General features: G+C 41.1%; 1 protein-coding gene across 1 annotated transcript in view; it reads left to right on the forward strand.

The window, feature by feature from the left end:
- Positions 1 to 24,416, forward strand: part of cntn4 (contactin 4) — a 169,957-nt gene that overhangs the window by 127,138 nt on the left and 18,403 nt on the right. The window contains exon 12 of the mRNA XM_037782642.1: positions 17,940 to 18,067. Within this exon, the coding sequence (XP_037638570.1) occupies positions 17,940 to 18,067 (128 nt within the window). The remainder of the gene's footprint in view (positions 1 to 17,939; positions 18,068 to 24,416) is intronic.

Genomic DNA, 24,416 nt, shown 5'->3' on the forward strand with positions numbered 1-24,416 from the left:
AATTATGTTTTCCTGTAAATAGTAATGTTTGAGGAATAAAATGAAGGAGTTCAAAACCAGCTTTTAGTATCAAATATATAAACTTTTTTTTTAGTGTAATTATTCTCTAATGTGATAAAAGTTTATATTTCTTACTGAATGTGCAAAAACAGATAGTGGGAGGTGATAGTTAACAATTGTAAATTTGGTGTTAATTAGTGTGAAGTTTTAGTTACATATTTTTACAGTAACTCAAATCTCACCTTCTTTTAAGGTTAGTTCTTAGTGCATTCACTGAAACCTTGTGTAAAAATAAAAATGCACATTGTTGCCAAGAAATCTCACAGCAACCATTGTCTTAGTGGCCTGCTTGGCCAGTGATCAAAAATAGCTTTTATTGGTTGGTTTGTTAAGACAGACAGAAACTCTAATCTCATTGGAAAATGCTCCCTCTTCAGTGGTTAAAAGGCTCTAAATCAACACTGCCTTATTTATCAGTGCATTCATGGTGTGTCAGTTCAAACAAGCTGCATCTTCATCACAGATTGCGAATAAATCAGCCGCTCATTCAGATAATCCGTGGGGACAGCAGCGGGTTACAGAAAAACACTACAGTTAGCAGGCTTAAGACTAGAAATGTTTACACCACTGGCTTCTGGCCAGATAGCAGGAATTTTTTGGCATCACTGACCAGAATTGTTGCTGAAGTTAGAATATGATGTTTCAAAAGGCAAAATATGCAGAGTTTTGTGACAATATAATACAATGTGTGAAGCATAAGTTTAAAAGAAGTCGAAAAAATATGTCATAGCCCTTTAGTACGGAGCCCCAGAAGAGACATGGAGGGAGGGAAAAGTAAATAGATGTACTTTTTCAAAATCATGCAAAACTTAAGTCAATGTAAAAAGAAGAAGGTCAGTCCAGTACCATGGAAACAACCACAGCAATGAAGCGCACACACCTGTGGGACAGGTTCATAGAGTCTTGTTTGGAGATTGGCCTCAAATATAAAGACAAATGAGACAAGAATTAGCTAGCTAGTGCACCCCGCGGTCCCTCCGCTTCACTCCCAGCCGATAGGAGACGCTAGCTAGGGGCGCCTGGGTTAGCTCAGTTGGTAGAGCGGGCGTCCATGTATTAAGGCTTGGTCCTGACCGCGGCGGCCCGGGTTCGAATCCGGCCTGTGGCCCTTTCCGCATCCACTCTCTCTCTCCCCCCTTTCAAGACTCTATCCACTGTCCTGTCAATAAAAATGGAAAAATGCCCCCAAAAAAAAAACTTTAAAAAAAAAAAAAAAGGAGACGCTAGCTAGCTAATTCTTGTCTCATTTGTGGTCTGATAAACAATAAATTTATCAAATTCTGTGCCCCATATCGCAATTTTCCAAGCTATTGTAGCCTTTTTCAACCTTTGAAAAACATTTTTTTTTTCTCTTCTGGGGCTCCGTAGCCTCAAACGTCGAGACATTTTCCCACCTTCCCAACAAGCCCACATAGCGACTTGCGTAAGGCTTCTTTCCCTTTACAACGTTCTGCATTTGGGAGGACCCATCGTGCTGTGAGATTGTATTTCACTCGGATGTCCTGTGATTTGAATCAAAACATGTAGTAATGCACAGAATCAAACGTAGGAGAGTGCTCAAATCTCAAAGCAGTGGCAACAACATTAGTCACAAGCTGATTAACTAAATTTACATTTCCTGTTATTGATTATTAAATTTTTGATTAGGGCTTTCAAGCAATTAAATATTTAATCGCGATTAATCGCATGATTGTCCATAGTTGATCATGATTAATCGTATATTAATCGCGCATTATTTTTCTGTTCAAAATGTACCTAAAAGGGAAATTTGGCAAGTATTTAATACTCTTATCAACATTGGAGTGGGCAAATATGCTGCTTTATGCAAATGTATGTAAATGTTTATTATTGGAAATCAATTAACAACACACAACAATGACAAATATTGTCCTGAAACCCTCACAGGTACTGCATTTAGCATAAAAATATGCTCACAACCTGCAGCCCAACAGGCAACACAGCTGTCAGTGTGTCAGTGTGCTGACTTGACTGACTTGCCCCAAACTGCATGTGATTATCATAAAGTGGGCATGTCTGTAAAGGGGAGACTCGTGGGTACCCATAGAACCCATTTTCATTCACATATCTTGAGGTCAGAGGTCAAAGGACCCCTTTGAAAATGGCCATGACAGTTTTTTCTCACCAAAATTTAGTCCAGCTTTGGAGCGTTTTTCAGCCTCCTTTGCAACAAGTTAGTATGATATGGTTGGTACCAATGGATTTCTTAGGTTTTCTAGTTTCATATGCTGTCAACTTCACTGTAGCTTTAAAAATGAGCCCGCTACAGAATTAATAATTGAAAGTGTTAAAGAAGTTAGTGGCGTTAAAATGAATTTGCGTTAACGCATTATTGCGTTAAATTTGACAGCCCTAGTTCTTACCAAACAAAAACAACGGTATACTGTATATACGGCGATTTCTTAGCAAAAAAATATTTTAATTTCAGTTTTACTTTTAAGATAAAGATCACAGATAAAATAAATAATTCATTAAATTAATAATGAAACAGTAAACATATAATTTAGATATTTAGAATTTGCTATGGGACACATTATGTTTGACTGTGATCTCCTTTGGAGCCTAACTATCACCGATGCCCAATAGATATTCTGTCTACTGTTTATTTGTATTCGTCACATTTCATTGAAAATTCTACAATGATGTTTTTATAGTTGCCAGTATTTTAAAATCTGTTAGATAAACTATATATACCTACATTACATGAATGAAATTCGACCTCTGCATTTAACCCATCCTAAGCATTAGGAGCTGTGGGCTGCAGTGAAGCACCCAGGGGAGCAGCTTGGGGTTCAGTGTCTCGCTCAAGGACACTTCAACATTGGGAGTGGAGGAGCCGGGGATCGAACCGCCAACCTTGTGATTAAAGGACGACCCGCTCTACCTCCTGAGAAATACACTCCCTTTGAAAAGTTAAAGATTAAATAAAACAACCATCGTTCTCATTGCAGATTCCATGTTTTAACATGTCCAAATGACACCTACTGTACCTTTTGTCATAAAGAAAACACTATCAAATACCAAAGTGGCCACATGCGAGTAGCTTGACACACTAATGGGCTGCAATTTGCTTTCAGAAATCAAATGCCGTTGGGAAATTGGCCAAATGTCAGCCCCTGCTTCCTCCCATATTTCTTTTTTTATCACTTGTCACAAATTGAGCTGCAATGTAGCCTACACTTTGAGGCCTCTTTAATTCTGCTTTTTACTTTTGCCAAACTATTGACACACACGTTGAGGAGCGATGTATGCCGCATGAATCAGCGAGCATGAGAAATTACTACCGAAGGATGTTCTCTGACTCATTCCGTGCCTGGAGCCGTTTTGAAATGATCTGCTAGGTGTGTTTATAGCTTTTAAGTGGTGTCAGTAAATGCCTGAGCTGTAGGTGCGAGCTTAAGAGTTTTTGAGTGGCTCGCCGAGTTAAAGTGAGAAGACACAAGAGGGCATCTCTATGTGGCCTGGATGTTGATTAGTCCATTAGTCTGGAGAGAGAGCAACGCTCGCTGAAGCTGGGTTGGCCAGATTCTATCTGTAGTCATGACCCACGGGTACTCTGTCCCTCTTGCATATTGTATATCCCTCCTACATTGGCAGAGCAAATAAGCATGGCTGTCACGTAAATGAAGAGATGTCTCGCAGAGTGATCTCCATTTATAGGGCCATCTGCTCTGCCAGACGCACTCCAGAAAGAATCAGCGTCAGGAGAACACCAAAACTGTGGAAGAGGCACAGCAGCCAACTTTGCATTAATTTACTTATCGCATATCTTCTTATCTTTGCGTGATGCCTTTGTTCTGTCTCAAGGAGATTTTAATAAGAGTCTCATCAGATGTCTCAGGGCTTAATTTTATGAGGACTTGGAATTAATAAGCGCTGTATGGGAACAGGTGTATTAATAACGGTGGTGATTAAATGATCCGTGTGAACGGACGGCCCAGCACTGCTATTTCAGTCTCATCATTCTCAGGCTGCATGCTGTTATTCTTATTAAAACCAGTGTTTATCATGTTTAAATGTCACTTCGCATTTTTTCTCATCACATCTCTAATTTCCTCATTTGCCTCTAATTGAACATCTGCTTGTGAAGTGGAGTTCTGACTCTCTGTGGAGGTTAGCAGTGTGAGTGAGCAGCGCCAGGCCTGAATACTGAAAGCTTATGTGCCCAGAAGGACTTATTTCATTACTTTGCCTTGAGGAAAAGGTTTTACCACCTGACAAGGCTGCCGCGGACAGCTGACTGGTGCTTTTTCATTTTGTCTTTGCCTACACCTCTCTCCACCCCGGCTGCAGCTTAAAAACGCCACGTGGAGGAGTGCGGTCCCCCTCGCCTGAGAATGGGAGCAAACGGAGGATTAGTGCTTTGCTGATCCTGGCAGCTGCAGACAAACCCCCGACACTGTTCGGAGGCGCCTGCGAGCACACACACACACACACACACACACACATCCGCATAGCAGATTGCTGTAAATGTTTTATTTATCCAAACATGTCTCAGAGTTAGAGCTGCTCAGGAGGTGGAAATAATCTCACTGGTCGGTTAAAAACGTCAGTGGGCCGGGCCGAACTCCTACATTTCTTTTATAAGGAAGTTCAGGTAGTTAGCTTTATTAGTAATCAAAATAATATTAGAGTATGTTAAACTGGCAGTAGGCAGTATGTTTTTGGCATCATTGGGCAAAAATTCCATAATAACCTTTCAGCGTGTTGTAATTCAAGTGTTCTGAGAGATAACTAGACTTCTACTCCTCCTCATGGCTCTGTTTTCATGCTTTAGAAACTCTAGCCTGTGACGGGAGACTTTGACCAATCACAGGTCATTTCAGAGAGAGAGCGTTCCTATTGGCTGTGCCGGAACTTGGTGTTCCTTCAAGCCATCTCAACCGGATCTCAACATGGTCCCCGGGTCACAAACTTTCTCATTTTACAGCTAAACCGTTCACTACAAGATGATTCTGCGAACATTTGTGGAGAGAAATAAGCATTACAGTGACATAATATTGATTCATATTTGATCAGCGCTGCCTAGTTTCACCGTTTGGTCGGAGTTCGCGAGTGATTGACTGCCGGCTCTCACAGACAGCAGATGGACAGCAGACCTCAGATCAGCTCTGACTGCTTGTTTTCCTCCTGTCTGTGAAATCTTCCAGATGCCGTTAGGAGCCCCGGAGGACACCGGAGGACACAGAGGCACATGATTTTTTTCAGGTTACCTGTTTCACGTACTACTGTCAGGATATAGCAACCGTTTTATAAAAATAACTTTTTTTAATCATATTTGCTCCAATCTCACCTACTTCAGCTTTAATAGAAAGTCATTTTCTTTTTAAAATCTGGTTGAATCACAAGCATTGTCTAGCGTGGCAACAATCAGCTCCAGCAGCCGCGTCGTCGGAACGCAGATGGAGGCTACTAACTTGCACAAATCTCAGTCGCATAAAAAACAATAAGTAGGAAGACTGTGAGGCTTCATAATGCTAGCTTTTCTTCTGCCTTGTTTTTAATCATGCCGTGTGTCCAACCCGTGGCCACTGGGCTGCCCGTGTCACTTCACTCTAGTCGAATATGAATCACCAGTTGATATATTTGTGGCTCTGAGCAGGGGGGACTGCACCATGTGTGTGACAAGCTGTGATCATCAGATCAATTTGATGAACAAGTAGCTCATTATCTTGACATTGTACACTGCTGTCTAGCAAGGATGGATCATAGCCATTTGCCTCTATTAGAGACATATTTTCTAGTAGGTTTTACAAGAGGAGATTGCCAGTTGCTTCACTCAGACATTAGCATGATCTCTAATCATCAAAATTACTTTCATGGGCCCTGCATGTGCAGAATCATGCGTTATTACCTCCGCCAAGGAGGTTGTAGGTTCAGTTTGGTTTGTTTGTCAGCAGAATTACGGAAAAAACGACTGTCCTGTTTTACTTGATACTTGGGGGAAGGGTGTAGCATGGGCCAAGGAAGAACCCATTGAAGATCCGAATCACAGGGCGGATACAGGCATTATTTTACACTTACGGAAACGGCCTTGACAGAGGTCTGGGTCTCTCTGAGTGCCCTTTTAGTTTTATATGTACAACATGTTTGTTTAGACAGTTTAGATCGAAGTTCAAGAGGGTTTAGAGTTTCGACCATCATTAGCACGCGGTAGCTTAACCAATGTGCACCAAGTGTGTAAGAGTGTTTTTTGGAAATGTTGACGTGCCCTCTAATCTGCATATCCAAATTACCTCTTTCACAGCCATTGGCAGTTGCACAACCCTTTTATTTACGGTAGTTTGATTGATTTTTGTCCTACCCGCACTCTGCCTCTGATTGGCCATAACTCGCAGCAAGTTTATTGTTTTATGCACGTTGCCTACATGGATGAAATAAAATTACAGATCTGTTGGAGGTTTAAATTTTGATGTGGTGTCAATTAAACTACAACAATATGGCACACTGATTAACGAGAACATTTAGAAATGGCACTTCATACAAAAAAGGTTGCTGACCCTTGATCTATAGGATATTAAAGTAGAGCTTGTTGCGCTTTAAATAACAAGATGTAGAGCAGAAAGGCAGTTATGACCTGTTGACCAGTCAACCTTCTTGCATAAGCTGCACAATCGTGTGGTTTCTTTGTCCTCGGAGTGCTATAAATATGTATTCTACATGTCTTTCTGTTGAGACACTCAATACTGACTCTTGGGATGCGGTTCGTGGTTAAACCCATCAGTGGTTTGTGCATTTTTTTATGTGTGCTTGAGTGCTTGAATTTCTACGATAAAACGTTGCTATTTAACGTGCTACTGGTGACCCTTTGACTTCTGTACGACGGCCTTTGCTTGTCAGTCATGATCACGAGCGTTCATTGAGTTTGTTGTTGTATTTAGAGACCATCAACGTGATTAATAGATCAATTTACCTTCCAGCCATTATGGTTGTGCCTCCCACATCCCACTGCATCACTCACAGAGCGAGTATACCCTTTAAATCATTAAGACTTCAGAGTTCAGATCATGTGGTGCCATACATTTTTTATCATCTATCAGTCCGAGTGTACATTGCAACATTAGCAGTTTTTCCATTTCTTGAGGGAAAAAACGTCTCTGCAAAGAATATGGTGCTGACTGACTAAACTCAAATAAATCTCACACCAGAGATAAAGTGAATTCTGAGATGTTTGCAGAGATTAGGTCAAAACCCCTCTTTACCCGTCTGCATCCCATGTACTGCTCGCTGGGATTATTTTTATCTGGAAGACTGTGGCTGATATCATTTTTCAAAGTGAGAATCCGCCGACGCAGCATGAGTAATCCATCTTGGTTCCTCTGACAATTTCCCGTGGAACATGTGTGTGCTCTTTATTCCTGAAGGGATACCTCAGCAGCACACGAGAAGAGATGAATATCTCGGTAAGGGGGGAATAAACCAGGAGAGCAATTTGTGATTAAAGGAATCCTCTGGAAGTGCATACACAAACCTCTCCGAGGCCCAGCCCGATAGACTCCCTCTCCCCGCAATGCAATTACCAACACAATCACATCATGTTCCACAAGCGGGAATTAAGACGTTCTCAATCAGCCCGCTTCATTAAGACACCTTCCTATAAAAAATGCACACTTTTACACTACATTTATTCTGAGAGGGTTAATTTGCACTGAGGTCCTTTGACAGTTGACTGTGTATGTGTATGTGTGTGTGAGAGAGAGAGTAAGTGGGAAAAAGAGAGCTGTTTATTGTTATTTTTCATTATAGCACTGATAACAAGTTAACAATATTTTCATGCCTGGGGACATGATGTGATCCTGAGAGCGTTTTCCTTTATTGTTGAAGTGAGACCAGATACCAAAAATATGTCGGACATTTAATTTCATTTATCTCAGCGTGATGAAAATTGAGGCTTAACGTTTCTTGTTATTTAAAAAACAAATCTAGCGACCAATTCCTGGAATGGAGAATCCAATATTCAAATTACCTAACAAACTGTACCTAGGACTGTCAGTATAATAATGCAGTGCACGTGTGTACAATTACTGCTGTGTTCATCAAAAAAAAAGTAATACATAAAAAGATAGAAAAAGCTAAATTCATCCTAGATGTTGCGGCTATTGGGAAGAACTTTACCATTTCCCTGTGCTCTCGTATATAATTACATTTTTCTGATTATGGGAGAAAAATGTTGTTGTTTTTTTTAATGTTGCTGTGCACGTTGCCTACATGGATGGAATAAGATTATAGATCTGTTGGAGATTTAAATTTGTATGTGGTGTCAATTAATCTACAACAATATGGCACACTGATTAACAAGAACATTTAAAAAAGGCACTTAATACCAAAAAGGACCTCTGATCTATAGGATATTAAATCAGCACATTAGATATGGTAGCAGATATATATGTCGTACATTTAATTTCATTTATCTAATTATTATGAAAAATTAAGGCTTAATTTTTCTTGTTATTTAAAAAACAAATCTAGCGACCATTTCCTGGAATGGAGAATCCAATATTCAAATTACCTAACAAACTGTAGTAGGCCTATTATAATGCAAAGTGTACAATTCCTGCTGTATCTATCAAAAAAAAAGTAATACAAAAAAAAGACAGAAAAAGCCAAATTCCTCCTAGCTGTTGAGGCTATGGGGGAGAACTTACCATTTTCCCTGCTTACATTATGATAATACACACTGGAGCAGTAGCGGTAGTGTGCATTTCATAGAGTAAGAGATTAATACTTGCGTCGCAGCCCGGCACCCCTGTCCCCTGGCTGTGTTTTTATAAAGCAACAATATTGCCAAAGAAGCTTTAATGCTAGCCGGTGCCCTGGAGACAATTGTCAGTACACAGTGAACCAAAAGGAAAGTCATTTCAAGTATTGCCTGCAACTTACTCCACTGTTAATGTAGCCCAATAGAGGGAAAAAAAAAAAAAAAACAGCAGCACATAACCCTGCTTCCAGTTGCAGAGCTTGCCTTTGTTGAGACTTGGCGCTCATTTTCTGTCAGTCATTCTTATTCATTTGCTGTGTCTTAAAGCGAGAGCTCCCTGCAACAGTGGTCACAAAGGCACTCGTTATATTGTTGTTGAGCTTTGATTGACACCTCCAAAAGATCCCTGTCAGACAGGCATTTTCTACCAGATTGATGGTAATTGTCTGCAAGGTACAGTGCTTTTGTACTGCTGAAAGTCTGAAAGGGTAAACTGTAATCGAGCTGCCTAATAACTTCTTACACCGAGGGAGTGATTTGTGCTCCTTTTTTGGCTACCGGGCATTTTTAATGTGATCACGCTAAGCACCGACTGGCATATTTAAAGCACAACTTCTAGTTTTTTTTTTACCTGTACTCCATTTCTCCATCTCACCAGCTGTCATTTTGCTCACGTCTTGTACAGCTGTCCAACCCTGTCCTGTAGCATTATAGATATTCCAAATATTAAACCCAACCGCATCCAAAGCATGTTAGATTCAACATACTGGTTGCTCACTCTGCAATAAGACATCAGTAGAAAGACGTGAGAGAAAACAATCTGGTCATACAGCGTCTCATACAGTTTTATGGTACTGCAGTCATTTATTTAGTTCCACTTTTGGACCTCTATTTGTTGCCTGCAGCTTTTTGTCTACATATAAACAGTGATAGTTATCACGTCAAGGCTAAATTTAAATTAAAGATGGTGTCATGATGACGTGCTTTTGATATTTTTGGGGTCAGGTTTGTTTACGCATTCAGTGGCCCTTTTCTTGGCTGTATTAAAGATATGGTTATAGTGAAACAACTGTGAAGATTTTGGTCAGATTTGCTCGGTAAAGTCCCGTTCACACATGCAGTCTATTCCTGAAATATTCAGGAACATTTCCTGCATGGGCTTATGTGTGAATGGGAGCAGGGATCGATATTCAGGAAAATCTGTACTGCCCATTTCCCACCTCCAGACCTAGTAACATTTCAGGGAAAACTAAATGAAAGCAGTAACATTGCAGGGACAATCACGAAATGGGTTACATCCGTCTGACAAAAGATGCTTTCATGTAGAGCGAGCGAACATATCACAAGACTCTGCTGTTTGTCCACTTCAGCATCCAACACTCTTTTAAAGAGGACCCATTATGCTTATTTTCAAGTGCATACTTGTATTTGGGGTTTCTACTACAACATGTTTGCATGCTTTAATGTTCAAAAAACGCTTTACTTTTATCATACCGGCTGAGCTGCAGCACCTCTTTTCATTCTCTGTCTGAAACGCTCTGTTTGAGCTCCTGTCCCTCCCGAAAAGCCCAGTTCGCTCTGATTTGTCAGCTGGCCCACTCTGTTGTGATTGGTCAACCGAACCAAACTCTTCGGACTCCGCTCCAGCTCCGCTGCGTTTCGTGTAACTTTGCAGACCTTTTACATGCACAAAAAACTATATAACACACTAACAGAAAGGGGAAAAGCACAAAAGCATAATAGGTCCTCTTTAAAGTTCCCTTTAATGTATCAAATCCATGTTTTTGATTAAAATAGATCACGAAAAAAAATTACTTTTCTCGCAAACTTGTTGAATATTAAAGAGATTTCACTCAAACGTCGCTAGTGTGGTTAAAAAATAGGAATAAAGACTCAAATGAAGTCCAGGTTGAGTACGGCCAGAGCTAAGTTGGCATTCAAGCAGCAGACTTATCTTCAGTATGGTTATAGCTTGATATATCTCCTTGTTTTTTGCAAAGTGTTTGCTTTGCTTGGCTCCGTCTCGGCTTTTAGATTGAGTAGGTCACAGCTTTACATTTCGAATCACCTCAAAAATAATCATCTCCTATCATAGAGCCATGTGGTAATGCTCTGATCATTTGCTGCAGCTAATGATCCCTGTGACAAGGTGAGAGTCATTGGCACAGGTCTGAGTACAGAAAAAATCAATATCTATTACACCTATATCGGAGAGTTGTCAAAAGTAAATGCCCAGGTGTCCCTGTTCCTACAGAGCGAGCCAATCGCTTTGCTGACTGAAAGAACACAAAAAAAAGGAAAAAGAAATCAAGAGCGTACCTGCTTTGTGGTCTCTAATTGACCATCAACCTTGATGTCGACAGCTTCACAAGAAAAGAGAACGCATATTCGTTTAGTCATGATGCTGCATAAAGTAGACATCTGAGAAGTTGTACCGCAGTTGCAGCGCGCTCGGCAGGTTGTAGCGTCCTGGGTCTGCGCCGCACAGCTGGGCTTGATTTATGCCACTGACAAGGCCGTTTCTCTCCAGCACAGCACACGGTGGGGAACCTGAGGAGAGACAGCCTTTCAATTTATCTCAGGCAGCCCCTCCCCCCATACACACTTCAGGGTTTTTAAAGCAGTCAAGAGCATAGATCAACACCTGAAGTTGGGTCCCACCCCCTTGTCCCGACTCAGAGGATACGGTGACCTCGCCTCTTTCTCCGCACACCCGCCGCATTAACAGCTTCTCGCCCCCAGCGCTGTTAGCAACACTGACGTTTTGATACAATTATGATTAGAAACATCACCCGCAGGTAGGTCGATGATGGTCAGCGTGGGTCGGAAATAGTAACACGGACACACCTCGCCTTATCTGTGAGCTTACCGTGGCAAGCAAACACAATATCAAACACATCCCCTGCAGTATTTCTTTCCACACTTTCCATTTACTTGTCTGGTATTTGGAAGTGGATGGCTGCTTCACTGGTGAGTTGAGCAAGCTGTGTGCGCACTGAGGCATTAGTCTTTGTGTATAGAAGGCCTTAGCTGAGACTAATTATTTGGTGGAATCACCGCAAGCTTGCGACGATCTCTCTTCCTGTGGTCTCATGGCTGAGTAATCCCACTGATAGAATCTTAACCCCTATTTTCACAAGCCTGCTTTATTTACCCTGTTAATTAAGTAGAGAGGCATACAGGCCTCCACCCCGCAGTCATGCTACCAATCAGCCATGGCATCTCAGAGTCACTAAGTATTCATGAACGGTCCTGCTTGAAACTCTCAAATCAGAATCTAATCTGTGATTAGGCACAATGTTTGTATGTTGAATTTTTATGAGTGCACTCCTATTCTTCGACGGCATTAATGAGTCGGCGTGTTTATGTAGAACGCGAGCGAACACGATTCCACTATTTGAGCGCGAGGCTCCAGCTGCTGCCGTCAGAAAACTCGGTCTACATTTCAGCCCCACGCTTAGTTCAAAGCCGCAGCTCTCAACGCACAAATTTGTGACTCATTATTTGGATTGTGACAGTTTCCTCTCACGATGTAGAGTTTATCAGACAGATCAAAGACAAAATATGTCTGAATGAAACATCAAAAACACGGCTTTCAAGTGGCTTTTTGATTGTGAGGAAGCTTACAAAAAGGCAACGTCTGCATCTGTTAACAGCGTCTCAAAGAGAATGTAAGGAAATAACAAAAAACAGGCTTTTTACTGTGGACCAGGCTCTTTTTCCTGCGATTTCCACTTCATAGTGCCCGTGATAGCTGCTCCGTGACTGATGTTATTTGTCTCTTTCATCTTGTCACAGAGCAGGGAGGATCAACACTGTGCAGGCCCTGTCCTCAGAGGCTTGATCTCGCCCAAAATACACACCTGTGTTTTTTAGGATTACACGAGTGCATTTGGCCATCTCGCCTTGTTCAAAAATAATCGCCTCCTTTTAGGAGACTTATTGCTGTGTCCATTAAACCTGTGTGAGGCAGGGATGAAAGGAGTGGCACTTTTGTTCATCTCACCTGTGAATTATTGATACCTGCCCCTCCGCTGGCTTCTCTCGGGATGGAGGTGGGAAATGTCTCCTCACATAATGGGCACATCGCACAGACATGTTGTCAGGGCCGTGGCACAGACGAGGGAAGGCAGGTGCAAAACTGAAAAGTGTTAATATTAAGCCTCCATCTCTTATTCACCACCGCTGTGCCTCGGTTTACTTCTACTGCATTTGACCTCATCTGCTCTTCCATTAGCTTCAGACTAAAATGACGAACACTTATGCAGACAGCCGGTCTGCTTCTCTTTCTTTACCGTCGGTGGAAGGAAAGGGCCGTATAATGCTTCAAAAAAAGGTAGACAATGTGGTGAATGGCTAAGAACATGAAGTCTCGGCTCCACAGGAGAGCTGCTGAGGATTTAACTCTCTATAAGAGCCATTGTGCTCGCATGCGGCACCACTTGTCCGCTCTCCGCAGAGCCTCCTCTTACAAGATGCATGGTGCACAAGTCACATGATAGCTGTTTGGTCCCTGAGGATGAGGAGATTGTGGATATATGGAGCGCAAAGCACAAATGCAGGTACAGAGGAAACCACTTATAGTGATCACATCTGTCTGGATCACATTGATCAGCAGATGATTATTGTAACCCTTTTTTTATTATTATTATTTCTCATGCGGATTACCATCTAATTGACATTTGTATATTTATTACATGAATATAAAGTAATGTAAGTAAATGACTGTACTGTGTATTATTGAAATACACTATAATACAGTACAGTACTGTATATACAATATAGCTTACTGTAGGCCCACTCAAGGGGGCATTACGTGACCAGGCATTATCATTCCACTTGACAAAGGCGGCTTCAACTACAGGTGCTTTACCTGTGAAAATTTGTTTCCTGTTTCCATCACTAGCAGCCATGACTGTTTCTCGTTGTTTGAGTAGACTACACAAGGACGTCTGAAGAGCACATAGACTGTATATAAGAGGTGGACGCAGTCACTGTGACATAACCCGATGGTTTGTGACTACAAACTCAAACTTGAGATCGGCATTTTGGCCATCGCCTTCTTGGTTTTTTGCAACCAGAAGTCACACGAGAAGGTGGAGCTCAGTACAACCGAACGCTGAATAAGACATTTTTTAAATTACCTTTCATAAACAGAAAATACACTGTGAAAGGGTTAAAGTTGTAAGACTAAAATACGGACAACACCCAGACCGGACAACGCTGTGGTAGCGACCTGTCAATCACAAGGTAGCCCCGCCCTAAAGCATCCCCTGCTTTAAATGAACATCATGCTGTATTGAAGAAGACTTGAAACTAGCGATTGAGACCATAAACTCATGTTTACAATGTTTACTGAGGTAATAAATCAAGTGAGAAGTAGGCTCATTTCCTCATAGACTTCTATACAATCAGACTTTTTTTTTACAACCAGAGGAGTCGCCCCCTGCTGGCTGTTAGAAAGAATGCAGGTTTAAGGCACTTCAGCATTGGCTTCGGTTCTCAGACCCCGGAGTTTGCTGCTGCAACTCGTTGTCATAAGCTTCGAGGAGACTACGTTTTTCATTGAGAGAAAATTACTTTCTTTTTTCCGTCATGATTTCAATGTGCACCAGCCTCAGGTAGCCAGCCGGGGTACCACGAGGTAAAGTATCATGGGAGTAAAGTAAGAGAAATAGAAAAAAAACATCCATTTGTTGTGGTGTATTAAAAGACACAAAATTAACAATGTAAGTGGACTACTTGATTACTATAAGCAAATTAATTAAACAGCATTGTTATAGGAATGAGTCTGTCTCAAGCTTTTCAATCACTATAAGCGGTTTCCACTGTATTTAGTTATGTTGAGATATTGCTGTGAGCCTTGTGCTAATGTATGCATATGTGGTAAAAAAAACTCTCCTTACCTTTACATAACATGAGTCATCAGACAAACTTTGCAATATACACAAAGCGCCAGCAACGCAATATAATTAATGTATAGTCATTGTTTTAATTGTGCTTACTCTGCTCGGGGGTTATGGCCAGTTGTAGGACTGTGGTGCCATTTAATGGGCCATTTTCTTCAAATTTATCAGCCTCCAGGTTTGATGTCATTAACTGTGGGCCATCCCACACAGCGATATGCGCCTCATGTAACTGATGGTCAGCGTTGGCTACTTTGCATTCAGCACTTTTTTCTCAGCCTGATATAAACTAAGAAGTCTCCACTCAGCAGCACCATGTGGTTTTAGAAGTATATTTTCTCACACTAACTGTCTCTGCATTTTCTTATCACATCCAGTGTAGACAGTGAAGCAGTGGGGGGAGGGGGGGATGTAACACTATGTCACACCGTATCAACCACATTTCACAAGTACATCCAGTTAAATGCATCACTGGTGCAAACAAGAAAACACCCCGCTCACATAACAGTGAGAGCTGATGAACTGTTTTCCGTGCCGTGTGTCATTTAGACTCCTGCCATGGCTATTAAACTCCTCTCTGTTGCGGCTCAGACTGCATCGTCAATGTCTTAAACTGTCAAGTGGTTGTTTTGAATCAATCAAAAGCAGCAGAGGGATACGTTAAAGCCGGTTTGAGGGAGTGACATCAGTCTAGAAAGCTTGTGTGCTGATATGCAGGGTCTGTTACTTTGAATTTTGGTCTTGTTGCGCTGTTAATTAATGCAGTCATGTAGTAAGTATTTGAATACAGTAGGGACAGGTTGTTTTAATTGGGGCTCTACAGTTAGAGCAGTGGATAAAGAGTGTAAATGGAATAGCCAATCTTACTATTACTTTTATTTTCTAGAAAGGTTTTCCTGAAACCTTAAAGTGGCTTTAATCAATAGATTTACTACTTGGATGTGTAGCTTGAAGTGACGAAACCCACAGAGGTAGAATATAAAACACACAAATGAAGAAATGTGCATAGAGTGATCTTAAACTGGGATGAATTGGGTTTTTAGGCACTTGGAGTCAACAAACTGCAAACCCAACATTGATATATTATCACCCAATGAAGTTTATTTAGCAAACGTGTTGCAAACAGTTGGCTATTAACATACAGCAGACACAGCAACATTATCATTGATTTGGTAACGTCATCTCATCCATTTTGCTGCTTGGACAGAAGTCTGGGGCAGCCTTTTACATATCATCGTGGCGCTGAAGGTTCAGGCATGATTAACGTTGTGAAACGGCCGCTGTTAACATTTTAACAAGTGGTTAATGTTGTGAAACAGTGGCAACAAAATTACTTAGTTAGGCTTAGAAAAAACATCATGGTTTGGCTTTAAGTAAGTATGCTTGTAACGTCACGTAAGCTACGGACGTAATGTCATCTGACTCAGTAGCGTAGCGTCACGTGACATAACGTCGTCAGTAAATCACTCAACTTTTGGTTTCACATGGGACACGAACGCCGTTCCCCTGAGTAAAAGTCCTGACCCATCCATCTTCCGTTCCTCCCACCCTTAGCGGACTTCTCGCTCTTAAATACTACGTCCGTTGCTCTGCGTCCAATCATGAAGCGGACGGGTTTACCTTGGAGTTAGTTGTGCGTCGGTACCAAAACGCAGAGGGCCGCTGCCCATGCGTAGGTGTTTGACTCCCTGGGAGTGAGACCAGGCTGCATTTGGAATTGAGTTTCTGGCCACTTAGTGAAGTCCAGTATTCCTTGTAGCTCTGCTTTGGTCTCTACCAAACCCCTGTGACATAATATCTGTTTTAAGCTGTTAAGTTCTGCACTATATTCGCCAACTAGTCGCTATTTCTGTCTGCCATTCAGTGGGTTTACACAGCTGTCTACTGTAGTTTGAAACAGGATTGATGAGACAGGTGAGAGTGAACCATAACAAAGCAGTAAAGTTGCGTGACATAAAACCCATAACAATGACTTAAAAGATGCTAAAATGGTCTGTCTGATCCGTCTGTTTGTCATCTTGAGTGGCCACATTACACATAGTCGTTTGACCCATTGTTAATGTGAATATATTGACTGGTGCAGCTTTAAGTGTTAATGCGTGTTCCTGCATATGTGTGGAATGACGCACTCATGCCTTTGTCTGTGTATGAGAGTAAAGAACCGTCATTAAACAAAATCACCTCTCCAGCTGCGGTCAATTCTTCAGTTTGCTTGAATCTCTGAAACCCTCGCTGTCATCTAACAGTGACAGAATCTGTTCGCTGTGACTCCTTTGACTCATAGGTGAACAGAGCAATTTACAGGCCACACATCATCCCCACCTTCCCACCCCCTCACAATCAGGCTGACGCCGTTTCATATTTACAGTTTGCAGATTCAGCAGAGCATTTCAGATAATTAAAATTCAGCGTTGCTTTGATGAGTCGGTCCACCCTTGATTTCCCACAGTACCTTGCTTTCAAGGGCACAATTTCCATTTTTGCTTGTTATTTAGAAAATGTCAAGTTTTGTTAAGGCCTTTTGACCTTTTTTGGAGCACTTGTGGCCATTGTATAAAGGGCATGAAGCCACTGTTGTCCCAGATATATCTTGAAGTCATGTGCTGAATTAATCACCCTTTGAAAATGCAATCCTATTTCTCATCGTTATCATCTGCAAAGAAGCAGAGCTTAATTAGACCCTGAGAAATGTTCTCTTTATTAGTCACTTGTCTTTGCTGCTATGTCAACCCCATGCCACACAGATGACATTTTACAGTGTGTGCGTAGCAACATCTAAAGCAAAGAATCTCTGTATGTATGTATGTGTCCTTCACATATCTCAAGAACTGTTCAACCAATTTACTTTACACTTGGCGGGTGTATAGCTAGGGACCCAAGGATGTGCAGTGTCAACTTTGGTACATTTTGAACCCGCAACACGTTCAATATTAATAAACTTCGAATAAAAAAGCGACAGCACTCTGTGCAGCAGCAGGGGCGGAATAACGTTACAACCAAACCTTTCTTCACACCCCTGGAGTCAACGAACGATGAGGGGTTTTAAAGAACGCTGCAAGCACCCGGGGGTGGATGCAATAGGCCCGCTCCGAACGGCCACTCGCTACGACAACACTGTAAGCAGCTATACCAGGAGCCAAGCAATCAGCCCGTTCAGAAAGGAAACATACCCCGAACAAGAACTGTACTAGTTTGTTACTAATCATACAAGCTGATGCTACGGCAGTAATATAAATCATTTTCTTTTTTAACTACAGGGTCTCCATCTTGGACAACGGTAACCTTCGGGTATGGAATGCAACCAAATCTGATGCAGGTCTCTACACCTGTGTGGCAAGGAACCAATTTGGCGTGGCAAGCAGCACAGGAAGCGTCACCGTTAAAGGTATTTCCTATTCCCTCTTTACATTTCATCACTGTCTCTGTTGCACTTCTGTCAGCAGGGACCCTGACCAATGTAGTACTGGACACCTCTTTCAAATGCATGTTTTTTCACTCGGACAGCACGGAGATAGAGTTGCTTGATGTTTCATTCTGCTCCTTGAAAAACTTACCCCAAGTATTCGATTCCATAAATAAAACATGACCAACATAGAGAAGAGGGACACTGATTTTTGAAGCCTCCATCCACCTCGTTCTCTCCGTCTTTTGATAAGTCATGAGGAGCGGGGCTTTTTTCTCTGTGCTGTCATCACTGGAGAGGCAGACACACCTCGGTTGCTATGTCTGTTTGCAGAGGTGTTGAAAACATTCAGCTCACTGCCTCTGTGCCTCCAGTCCTGACGGAGGATGTTCTGTGTGAAAAAGGCCTTGTGTTGTTAGATCATCTGGGCTGGGTATTGTATTTCTGCTCCGGCGCTGTGACTTATTATACTCCGCAACAGAGCAGAAGAACTTTTTACCATCACTAAGGGTGTTAATATTTCAAACGTTATTGTAACTGACCTTGCTATATCAGATCACTTCTGTGTTTTGTGTGATTTGTCTATTACTCCTAAAGTCTACAGAAGATCTGTTAAAAAGCAGTACATCAGTGAGGCGCACTGTTCACGGAAGCTATCTCTGCATTGTCTACCCTCACTTTGCCCTCTGAGCTCCTAGACAGAAAAATGCCGAATCAATAATGATCCTGAAAAGGATGCCGAAAAAGCTGAGCACAAATGGCGACAAAAAAAAACTTTAAATCAGCTTGACATGTTAAAGTGAAACTCAACATTAACAATTTAGAACTAAGAAAGACTAGACACTGCTTCTTCTCTAACATCATCAGCAACAATGCAATTATCCCACATCTGCATCTGAACTCTTTTCTACTGATAAATGCAATGAGTTTGCTGACTTCTACAGTAATAAAATTAAAGGGACTAGATTAGCCATGAATAGTTCAATGTCATGCAAATCAATACCCATCCACAACCACATGGAAAGACTATTGTCCAGTATGTTAAACCGTCCACTTATTGTCTTGATGCTCTACCAACAAGCTTCTTTAAAAATGTTTCCAGCTGTTTGGCCACAGATTTACTGCAGATAGTCAATAGCTCTTTTTCTTCAGGTTATTTCCCAGAAGCCTTGAAAACTGCAGGCACCAAGCCTCTCCTCAAAATGAGTAGTCTGGATACATTTGTGATTACCAACTACAGACCAAAATCAAACCTGTCCTTTGTAAGTAAAATAGTTGAAAACATTCATCAACTGAGTAACTTTTTGACTTCAAATTAATAAATTTCAATCTGGATTTTGGCCCCAAAACAGTATTGAGACGGCTCTCATTAAGGTTCTGAATGATATTGGTTTAGAAACTGATATCAGTTCAAGTCTTATTAGATATCAGTGATGCTTTTGACACATTTGACTACTACTGGACAGACTGGAAAACTGAAATGGTTCTCTCAGGCACAATGCTAAAGTGGTTCAATCTTCAGGACAGGAACTATTTATTCCCAATTTGTAATTATGCATCGGAGGGGACCAACATGATGTGTGGGGTTCCCCAAGGCTCAATCCTTGGCCCTCTTCTGTTTAGCATTCACATATATCCATTAGGCTACATTATACATAACATCAACTATCATAATTATGCAGACGACGCCCAAATATACCTTGGTCTGTCACCAAGTGACTACAGTCCCATAGATTCTCTCTGCGAGGGAATTCAACAAATAAATGACTGGACGTGCCTGGACTTTCTCCAGCTAAATGCAGACAAAACTGAGATAATTGTCGTTGGTGCAGAAGGAAGGCTGAAAGTTAGTATTCCTTTCGATTCCAGTCAGAAATCTTGCTATAATCTTGGACTCAGAGAAACATTAACTGTCACAACATGGCAATTCAATTACAAAGTGTGCATTCTACCTTTTTAACACATAGCAACATTTAGAGGATTCATGTCCAGTCACAACTGAGATAAACTAATCTACGCTTTCATTTCCAGCAAGTTAATTTACTGCAATGGTCTTCTCTCTGATCTTCCCACAACGACTCTCAGACAACTTCTGCACATTCAGAAAGCAGCTGCTAGAGTCCTAACAAAGACCAAGAAAACTCAACACATTAAAGCAGTTCTCAGGTTTCTTCCAGTGTGTCATAGAAAAGTATTAAAAGTCTCTAAAACTCTCAGTGGCTTAAAACACACCTGACTGTCTTTTACGATATGAACCCTCTCAGCCTCAGGTCATCAGGTGGAGGGCTGCTAACTGTTCCCAGAGTGCAAATTAGACATTAGACAGCATTTTTTTACTGTGCACCACAGAGCTGGAACAGACTTCTAGAGGATGTAAGAATTGCACCAATTTTGACCACCTTCAAATCCAGGTTAAAAACATGTATGCACTGCCTTTGACTGAACCTTAAATACTCACCATGAACTACCTCATCCTGTATTTATGTCTCTGTTCTTAACATTTTAATTTCCTATAAAAGGGGTTTCTATTCCTTTGATTTGCATTTTTATGCAGTTTTTATTTTTTTCTTAATATTTTTACTAGGGCTGGCAATCGATTAAAATATTGAATCGCAATTAATCACATGATTGTCCATAGTTAATCATGATTAATCACAAATTAATCACACATTTTGTATCTCTTCAAAATGTACCTTAAACTGAGATTTGTCAAATATTTAATACTCTTATCAACATGGGAGTGGGCAAATATGCTGCTTTATGCAAATGTATGTACATATCCATTATCGGAAATCATTTAACAACACAAAACAATGACAGATATTGTCCAGAAATCCTCACAGGTACTGCATTTAGCATACAAAATATGATCAAATCATAACATGGCAAACTGCAGCCCAACAGGCAACAACAGCTGTCAGTGTGTCAGTGTGCTGACTTGACTATGACTTGCCCCAAAACTGCATGTGATTATCATAAAGTGGGCATGTCTGTAAAGGGGAGACTCGTGGGTACCCATAGAACCCATTTACATTCACATATCTGGAGGTCAGAGGTTAAGGGGACCCCTTTGAAAATGGCCATGTCAGTTTTTCCTCGTCAAAATGTAAGTGTTTTGGAGCGTATTTAGCCTCCCTCATGAATAGCTAGTATGACATGGTTGGTACCAATAGATTATGTTTTGTAGTTTCATATGTTACCATTATCTTCACTCTAGCTTTAAAACTGAGTCTGCTACAGACTAAAAATTGCAAGTTGTGTTAAAGAAATTAGTCTTTAAAAAGAATTAACTTTGACAGCCCTAATTTTACTGCTTTCCCTTTGCATTTCCTTTGTGTATGAAATTATCCGGGTATAAAGTGAGTGCAGCGCATTGGGTGGCTTTATTCTGTGCACACTGCTGTTTTGCTGTCCTATTTCCACTGGGGATAGTTTTCTCGCCTCCTCTAGTTCCTCAGGGATTTGCTGACATATCCAGTGAACTATACCCCTCACTGTGACCTCCTTTTCATGGAGGTTGCACAGTTCATTTGTGTCACTGTTATTTGTTCTGTCTTGACCTTCCTCATTAGCTGTCTTGTGTAGATTTATGGAATTATTGATCTTCATTATATTGGCCTGAAGGAGAGAAATTCATGCCTCATATTTCACACGGTTTGATATTGATTTACGTGTATATTTCATCAGATTATTGGAATCTTTGCACCACATCTTTTAGACAAATCCTACAGCTGCCAATGCATTTCTTCAGTTTCACTACAAACGGCATATTCTGAGATGTCAAGGCAAAACCCTGTGGGCAAGATCGTGCTCTGCAAATTCACTCAAAACCTTTATTCACCTACCTGAGAGAGAATACGGTTCAGTGTAACCACATATAAACAAGCAGCACACACTAATCATTCGCCTGTGTTGGTGTTGAGGACACCTTTCACCTGTTAGGCAATGAATTGCACAGGGTAAAGAAAAAAAAACAACTAATAAAGTGGTGCCAAAATCCTTCCAGTTCCCCAGACCATATGATGAGAAGTGCTGTATGTTTTCCACCACTCTCTGACGTTAAATCATTTTTTCATAAAGTCTCAAAGACAGAGCTGCTTCTTCTTCTTCTGTAGTTTATTATTTTTGCTCAAAGGTTCAATCCATTTAATTGTCTTTCTTCTACAAGTTAGCGATCTGTAAAATCCTTTTGAAATGCCACGTCAACAGCGCAGCGGTCTGCTAGAAAATCACTCGGATTTTTTTTCCTATAGAAACGAGAATTAATTTTTAGCCCCACAGGCAAGTGTTTGTCTGAATACTTTGAAAAACATTGATTAATGTCAGTGTGAATAACAGCAAGAGGAATGTCCTATATAAACAGTAATTCCCTTTTAACCAGAAAACACATCACATAATGGAATAAAAAAAAAACCTCTAGACCTCTTTCTTCTGTAAATCACTATCAAGGCATGTTTCCTTTTTCTGTTGAATTATAAAAGACAGATTTCATATATTATGAATGCTTGAAAGTCAGCAGCAGTCGAGGATGTGGGGAGAGCTTAGAGTGCACCTTGCCGCTGATTTATGCTGATGCCTCACTCTGCATCCCATTGACGAATTTGCCTTTCTACAAAAATAATCAGTAACCTTTGCATAATTGAAGTGAAGAAATTAACGGTGGAAAAATGTCAGTGTATTTGTTTATTTTTTTTGCACACAAACGTGTTCATTGCTGTGAAATTTTTAAGCACAGAGCTCAAGTTCGAGGCATAATAAAAAGCACAGCGTTGCTACACCCTGCCAGTTACACTCTACACACTCTCCTTTTACCCATTTATCACACACTGTGAAATGAAAATGGTACAGAACCCCCCAGCCAATCAGTGTGTGCGGGGGGGTGAGGGGGGTGAAAGCTGCCGCTCTCTCTGTAGGTTCAGGTTGATGGCCTATATGTGATTTTCCAATCAAGCTGCAAGGAAACACACCCGCGCGTATGTCTTCTCAGCATAAATAGACGGCGCCGTTATCCACTTATTATTCTTGTGAAAGGTAATATGGGTTTTATTTGACACCCTCTCTGACTTGCTTCCTTTCCATCATTATATGTTAACGCTGTTTTCTGCAGCTGATATACAAAATGTTCCCGTGTATGATCTTGTGCCTTTTCTGTCACAATCGATATTGTTTGGAAAATGGGATGGGGTAATTTACATGCACTATTTCATTGAGGATTGGAAACCTGTTTAGCGAGGAGAAAATGTGTGTTGCGGGGAGCAGCCCTTATGGGAGATGACAGTAGTTTATTCAAATTGACTTTGGTGATATGAATGCTGAAAAATACCTGTCAAAAAGCATTCGGCGTCTCCTGCTGCGAATAAGCCACCTAGCAAACAGCGGAGGAGCAGTCACAACAGATGAGCCCAGTTAATGTCCCCATTATTTCAACACTGGGGGGATATTAGCAGATTAATTGCACTTGATTATAGACGTGCTCCCTGAATTTTGATTACACTGGAGATGAGCCGTTGCAATTAGGGCTGCCTCCGATCATTACAGATGGTCAGTGAACTCAAAAGTTCTGAGCTCATACTGCGTTCACTTCTGTTTGCCTCAATAAACCCCCGAAAACAATTCATCTTTCCAACACTGTGAGACATCTTTGCAGCCGTTTGCTCTGGAGGTGTTTGGAAAGTAAGTAAAGTAAGCAAAAGCATTTTGTGCAAGTGGTATTTGCGGTATTTGACACTTTTTAGCCACGCTGGCTGCAAGTGGCAATGCCAGCTGTTTTCAATTTAGTGTCTCAACAACTATTGGATGATGAAATTTAGCACATTTATGTTCCCCTCAGGACAAATTGTTATCGCTTTGGTGATCCCTTAACTTTTCCTCTAGCGCCATCATCCGGTCAAAATTGTAACTCATCCAATACTTTGGTTTATGACGCAATACCTGCTGAACTAATACCACTCCCATCAGCCAAAATGTTAGCATACTAAAACGCTAAATGAAGATGGTGAAAATGGTTAAAGCTAGGGTCGGTAATCTTCTATCTAAATCTAAAAAGTATGCTAGATTTTTAAAATCATCCAACCGAAAAACCCAGCCCAGAGCCCAGTGAACTCTTTTCCAATGAAAGTAGCTAGCAGCACTAGCTCCAAAAGTCCCTAAATCTAGAGAGAAAGTTGCCAGGTCCGTCCATTCAGGTCTCCCTCCAAGGCCACTCCCCCACAATTATCATTATGAACGTAAACAAAGAACATGGCTATTGTTAGTACCCACAGCTGTCAAGCTAGCAGCTTGTGGAAGACTCCAAAGACATGCAATGAGTGCACAGGCATAGTGTGTGTAG

This window comes from Sebastes umbrosus, chromosome 1, assembly GCF_015220745.1.
Source record: "Sebastes umbrosus isolate fSebUmb1 chromosome 1, fSebUmb1.pri, whole genome shotgun sequence".
In the NCBI taxonomy this organism is placed as follows: Eukaryota; Metazoa; Chordata; class Actinopteri; order Perciformes; family Sebastidae; genus Sebastes; species Sebastes umbrosus.